Here is a 6,997-nt window from a genome sequence, read left to right as displayed (position 1 = left end):
TGGGCCTGGGAAGGAGAGTCCACCTCATCCCCGACATGGTGGGCAATAACTGTTATCCTCAGGACAGCGGTTCTGTCTGGGAGCAAGGTTCAGTGGGTGCTTTGGTTATTGGAGAAGTTGGAGGACTTCAGTTCATGCCTGAAGGCCATAATTAGCTTCCTTAATTGGTTCCTAGTAACTCCAGGCCTTGCTTTCTTACTCAGCGCTGTCTGAAGGTACGTGCATAAACTTGCATGTCTGAGCAGCTCCTTGGGCCATTGTTGCTGGAAGCAGAGCTCAGGCACAGGGTGGGACGCTCTTATGGACATCTTCACCCCCCTTGGCTGTGTCCTGTGAGCCCGCCCCCTGTGAGCCCGCCCCTGGGAAGGGACAATTTGTCTCTTCTCCTTTCCTGTCACTGTTGTCTTAGCCCTCCTTCCCCGTTCCCTCTTTCACTCTCCCCAAGAGTTTCCAGTGTTTCCTTCCCCTCTGGTGTCTTCTTCAGCCACGGTTACCTGCCGTTCAAGCGGAGGATGTGCCATAGGTCTGTGGTACGGTGTCCCATCACATCTCCTGTCTCCGCTGTCGTGGAGAGTTTCATGGACCTGCCTGTGGACACGATGGCCCCTACACACCTGAAGTCCTCTTCTGGTGCTGCATCCTCTTCTTCTCCACCTTTGTCCTGTCGAGCTTATTGAAGAAGTTTAAAACCAGCCGTTACTTCCCAACCAGAGTAGGTAGAAGACAGTGGCCAGCAGCAGTCTCCACACTCATTTCCCAAAATGGCTTTCCCGGAGCACTAAGCAGTGTTTGCCACCGCTTGGTCAAACTGGGAAATGTTGACCTTGAAGGCCAAACTTGGATGTCCCTCACTCATTTCCAGGAGTGCAAAACGATCGTAGCGTTTCCCACCTGCCTCGCAACCTGTCCTGGAGCGGTTTTTTGCCCAGGCAGTGGGAAATCAGGTCTTCCAAAGTTGGTTGGTTGTTGGTTTTTTGTTTGTGTTTTTTTTTTCACCTGGTGTGCCCAAGGGGAAAGTTGATTCAAATGAGGAGCTGCCATAGAAAAAGACACAAAAGACACTGTTTCTTCCTTTTGAGGAGTAAATGATGCCTCAGTGCCTTATTCCCATTGTAGCTGTGAGTGCAGCTGTAGTGGCAGACATCTGTTTCCTTATTTTTTAATATTTATTGGCTTTTATTAAACTTTTTTTATTCTCTGACACCAGATCTCACAGGGACAAACACAGCAACAGTATCTAACCGAGGGATTTGCTGCATGTCCTCAGAGTGGTGGGAATTTGTTAACCAGCCTTAATGCTGTTGATGTCTTTAACTTTTCCATCTCACGGTATGGCCCTGTTTGTGCTGTCCCTTTCAGCTCTGCTTTCTTGGCCCAGGTACGGTCCGCAGTAAGTGACTTTGGTGTCTTCCTCACCATTGTCATCATGGTGCTCATTGACTTCCTGGTTGGGATCCCGTCACCGAAGCTCCATGTCCCCCACATGTTCAAGGTAATGGGGTGTTTTGGTGTGGAGCTGCTTTCAGCTCTTGGGGATGCCACAGGGTGATGCTGGGACAGGACAGGGCTGAGTCTGAGGATGCTGGTGGTGTTACCATCTCCTCTTCCACCTCCGAGTGCATCGTTTCCTTCTGGAAAGAAGAAGCCAGCCCCAAAACTTGATACCTACAGAAGCATCTATAGGTGCTTGCGACGAGGACACTGGCACTGCTGAACCCCGTAGGAGAGGGTGACATGAAGGCAGGGCCAGGAGATGAGGCACCACAGCAATGGAGGGGAAAATCAAAGCCAGTGAAGTGGCTGGGCTGGGAGTTGATCCTGATGTGTGGTTTGGCTTTGTTGCAGCCTACCAGAGACGACCGCGGGTGGTTGGTCAACCCCATAGGGCCCAACCCTTGGTGGACGGGTGTTGGCACGTCCATCCCAGCTCTGCTCTGCACCATCTTGATATTCATGGACCAGCAGATCACGGCTGTCATTGTCAACAGGAAGGAGCACAAGCTGAAGGTAAGAGGCTGCAAGAGCTGACCCCATCCCCACCCCACTCTGGGCTGCAGGTGTGGGGAGAAGCTCCTATGCCAAGTGCTTTGTGAAGGCGTTGGCTTGGGACAAGGTCAGGCTGTGTGACAGGATGCTCTGCTGGATTAGTGATGTCACAGGGAGCAAACGAGGGGACTTCAGATGAGCAATCTTTTGGAGGAACAAATTAATTTTCGAGCACTATAGAAGCGTGTTTTTGTTTCAGAACGCCAGCAGGAGCTGGGGGAAGGAATCGTTTTGACGCGCTGCCAGGGATAACTCGGGGTCACGCCTTGCTTGCCAGTGGTAGAACTTTCTTTATGAATGAAAATAGTCTTTTTTGTTTGTTTTTTTTTTTTTGAGAAGTAGCTATTGTACAAACCTCCCAAATCCACTTGGTCTGAACTCCTGCCAGATTTTCATGCAAGGTGCTTGGGCCGAGGCAAAGGAAAAGCATTTGCTCCCTGCGCTCCAGTTTTACATTGGAGTTTTTGGGGAATTTTTGTTTGTTTGTGTGTTTGTTTTATGATAATTATTTTTCTTGTTTCGGCTCTGCCATCAGCCTGGAAGCTGCAAAAGGCAGAAACGGCGCCTTCTCCTCCCCCGGCTGTTAAATTAATATAAGGCAGCGCTTCAGATCAACCCCCTCCAATCCGCCGGGTGGTGGCGGGAGCGGCCAGGCGAGACCTGGGGCTCTGTGTCCCCGGGCTGCCCCTCCGCTGTCCCTCCGCTTTCCTTCCTTTTCCCTCCCTGGCTCTCTCTCTGTGGTGTTTTTTCCTCCTCCCCTCTCCTCACAAAGCCGCGTCTCTCTCGCAGGGTGGGATGAGCCCGGAGGCAAGTGGGAAGGTGCCTTTTCCTCCTCCTTTTTCCTGCCCCTTTGCAGGAAGAAGCTGTTGAGCAGAGATGGTTCTCGTGCTCTCTTCCCATCTCGGGGGGGGTCGTTGGGCTGCGGCGTGGGGCTGCAGAGCCCGGGAGGAGAGGACAACCCCGAAGAAAAGGTCCCCTTGCCGCCCTCCACCAGCAGCGGTGGGATGGGTGCAGGGACCCTCCTGCCATCGGCTTATCCCGTCCCCTGCGGGAGCCTTTTTCTGCAGCAAACCGACCCAAAACGACAACGGCACGTTGGTGCTTCTTGCTAAATGGGGAGGGGAGAGAAAAACAAATCTATCAGTTTGCTCTGTAAGGATGGAAGCAGCGCATCCCCAAACAGGGCCAAAATCAGGCGGCTTTTACAGGATGGGGTTTTGCAAAGCTGCTGGTGCCAGTGCCCCATGGTGACGGTCAGAGGGGGAAGAAACTGGTTGAGCCCTTAAAAAGAGGAAAAGAAAAAGGCTCGGAGGAAGGGAAAGGTGCAGTGCCGGGGTTTCCTTGCTGCTGTTCCTCCGGGATGCCCGTGCGCGTCCCCTCCACGCTGCCCTCCGGGCAGGACCGTGCTCGCTGCTCCGGCTCTGCCTCCCTGGAGGGGAAAGGTCCCGGCGCAGGAGAGTCCCCATCTCTCCCCCCTTCCCAAAAGAAACTTTAATTACCGGAGAGGTACATTATTACGCCGGTGACCCACAGTGGCTGTGGGGCTGGGGGGCTGTGGTACCAGCCCTATTGCTGCCCTACCCTTAAAATGGAATTATACACTTCTAATATAGGACAACTTGGTTTTCTTTTTTCCATTTTGTTTTCCTCCCTGTAAAAGGAGGGAGCGGGGCTGAGCTTCACTCCCTCCTGGCAGGGACCGGGAGAAATGAGAAAATCAGGATCTAATTTCTCATTTTTCAAAAAGTCTCCATCTGACTTTCAGAAGCTTGAGACACTGGCGTTTTTACAATTTCAGTATGTTATACAGCAGAAGGCCAACACTTTTGTTAGATTCATGAAAAAGTTAAGAGCCCCTGGGAGATAGCCTCCCAGCCTGCAGTTCCTAGACACATCCAGGCTTACTACAACTGTAATTGAGAGCTGGAAATCTTTTTGCTGGTTTGTCCACTGCACTTTGGCTTGTGCTCAGTAGCACTCCAGTGTCATATGCAAATCTATAGCCTGGGATGAGCCAGTGACTTGGAATCCACCATGACGCAAGCTACAGCAAAGACACACAGATATGCACAGTGAACATTGTACCTCTGAGTGGCTGCCAAACCTAGTATGCTAAGGGAATTAAGGCAGAATCTTACTATTGACAACTAAGCATTGCTTCAATCTTGCAAATGATGCTTTTTTTTCTCTGTTTTAACCTTCTTGCTTTAACTGACATATCTTGATATCTGTAGAAACCCGATTTCTTTCCCAGAAAGAAAGAAAATAGGACTCTGGACAATTAGAACATCTTCCTACTAATAGTAGAGGATGAACAGGACAACGTGCTTACACTATATCCTTCAAGCCACTTCCCACTGCTTAGGTTCATCTTGTATACTAATTGAGACCAGGCTCGCTCTTAATTTATTTTTTAAAAAGCCATCTCCTTATACAAAACATGTATTAAGCAAGAGTCTGCAATTTACCTTGGGCTGGTCACATCATGGGTATTATGGAACAACTTCTGTATCTTGTTGCTAGAAACAACTCCCACTTTCACCAGGTAGGAATAGGCTTCCACGTGAAAAGCCCAGAAGTGCTTCCCTTTGGCAATCCCAGTGTCGCCAATGATGTAATCCAGGGTTGTGTAGCATCCGGCCTGCATGCGCTCAGACCCCAGCAGTAGAGGAAATCCAGCCCTACTTTCCACAGAGGTTCTTCCTGGGTTCAGCAGGAGATGTTCACTGTTGTACCCGCATTTGTCATCAAAAAGAAAACTGAGAACTGAAAAACAGCATCCCAAAAAATTTCCTCTTAGTTAAGTATTTCTGTGCTTATAAACTATATTTTAAGTCATGCTGGCACTAGAATTCCTCGCTTTTAAAGGCTACCAGGAACATTACGCAAGCTAACACAGTCTCAGTATGCTACCTACTTAACCTGTTTGTTAACAGTGCTTTTAAACATGTATACAACCGGTAACAGTGTAGTAGAAGTCTGGGAGCTACTGGAAACCACCTACAGCTCTTAACACCACCAGCAGCTCGTGGACATAAGAAAACCCAATACCTGGGGCTGGAGGCGTACGCAAGATAACTTCTCGGCTCCAAGGGCTAGAGATGGATCCTTTATATCCTCGAACTCTGAAGGCATAGCTGCTGTCGTCATCGAGATCAGATATTACTTTGCTCTTGCTGCAAACTTCGATCTCCTGCCACGTTGTACTCTCCTCTTCTCTATTAAGCTTATGATACTCAAGAACATAGATATCAGCTGAGTCTGTCTTCCCAGGGCATTCCCAACTGATCAGAGCTTTGTTGTACATTTTGCTCTGCTCTTCATTGATTTCTGGTATTTCTAGACCTGGCATGACAGAGATTCAGGAGAAAAAAACCTCAAATGTAGATACATGTTGTTTTAGAATTAAACACAGAAGCCCTTTGTTGAGTGGCTACAGCACTGGGGGGACAGTGGGGGGGGGAAATCTGACTCAGTCAAAGAGTGCAGATGAGGATGGGTCTGTTCATGCACTTAAATCCTTTCTGGTTTTACTTTGAAAGTTGTATTATTTATTTTTGCTGGCAACTAAAAAACCATATAAAAACCTATTCTTTTCTGTCATGCAATCACGACAAAAAGCTGCTAGGAAGACCTAGTATTACTTAACTACAATATTTTGGAAGCCAATGTAAACTGGTTCTGAGTGCCATGGCATCTTAACTTCTTTATCAAAGCTGAAGCTAGCATTGCTGCCAGGTAGTGCCTTGTGAATCACAGAGGCAGAAGGGACAATGCAAGTCACAAGATTGAGTTCTGCAACTGCAGCCCTGCACAAGTTTTGCCTCTTTCCAGAGAAGCCCTTAAAGCTATAACTCAAGAAAGACATGATGCTCTCATAATTTACCATTGGAATGGAAGGACAAGTCACCAAGGATCTCTTCTTGCTTGGCTATGTCCATCACAAAGTCCTCGAAAGTAGTTTCAGCTGCTGGCTTGAAGCTCTTCAGAGATTCAGTAGCTTTTTGGATTCTGAAAGCACAGAAGCAGAGGGATGGCAGAAGAGGGAAAAAGGAATTCACATGGGTGCATTCCTTAAAGCAAAACCGCTAGGTTTTGCTTTAAAAAAAGTTCTCTTTTCAGGTACTTACTCATGTGTCCCAGAAACTTGTCTCTCTAGACAGAATTAAAATGCAAAATTTAAAGGCCTTTTGTACATCAGTGTAAAGATAACTAACAGGGAATCTTTTGGTTGGCAGAGCATTTTAACAATTTGGGGCATTACATTCAAAGAACAAAATAGGTGTGAAGCGCTAATGGAGCACAACTATTCAGATCAAAGAGTTTAAAGCCAGAAGAGACCTGTTAGATTAACTTGCAAATACCCGATGCAATCTCTGAGCAAAGGACTGTATCAGTGAGCTGAATGGGTTACCCTTCCACTGCAGTCCTACTGAAGAAGGCTAGGCGTTGGCGCAGGACAGAGCCCCTCCTCTGGGCTGTTTTTTAACGCACACTGTAATATAGGAATTTCTACTGAATGGTACCGGGACCGCCTCTGAGGCTCTGCAACACAAAGTACTTGCATTCAGTACTTTCCTAGCAGGTGTCCAAAGAATATGACTGACCAGACATCCCTGGAACAGTACCTGTACCTCAAACGGAAGATAATTAATAAGATACCTGACATGAAGTTGTTTTGCTGTTTGAACAAAACAAGATGGATCGGTTTCTTTAAGCAGTTCTTGAGCAAGTCCTACAAGGCCATTATTTTCCAGGAGCCCTTGAGATTCTTCTGCTTGTGTTTGCAATTTTTCCAGCCTTAAATTCTTAGAAGCTTCAATTGCCCTAAGAGCTGCGGATTTCTTCTCTTCCAGGACATGAGATAATTTCTCAAAACTCTGAGATGCTTCTTCTTTAGCTCTTTCACTGTTGCACTAGGAGGGAACAAAAGACATTTTAGACGGATCCC

The 6,997-nt window shown here is 47.8% G+C and overlaps 1 protein-coding gene across 1 annotated transcript in view; it reads right to left on the bottom strand.

The window, feature by feature from the left end:
* Nucleotides 1–4,510: 4,510 nt before the first annotated feature.
* LOC309684810 (E3 ubiquitin-protein ligase TRIM36-like) overlaps nt 4,511–6,997 on the bottom strand; it is a gene marked incomplete at both ends in the record, with an annotated part of 124,746 nt that continues 122,259 nt past the window's right edge. The window contains 4 exons of the mRNA XM_082500669.1: nt 4,511–4,812; nt 5,098–5,391; nt 5,933–6,057; nt 6,709–6,962. Coding sequence (XP_082356795.1) covers nt 4,511–4,812; nt 5,098–5,391; nt 5,933–6,057; nt 6,709–6,962 — 975 coding nt within the window. The remainder of the gene's footprint in view (nt 4,813–5,097; nt 5,392–5,932; nt 6,058–6,708; nt 6,963–6,997) is intronic.

Source organism: Vanellus vanellus (assembly GCF_965231255.1).
Source record: "Vanellus vanellus genome assembly, contig: HAP1_SCAFFOLD_44, whole genome shotgun sequence".
Taxonomy (NCBI): Eukaryota; Metazoa; Chordata; class Aves; order Charadriiformes; family Charadriidae; genus Vanellus; species Vanellus vanellus.
Note: the sequence above shows the minus strand (reverse complement) of the source record. Positions and strands in the feature narration are given on the sequence as shown.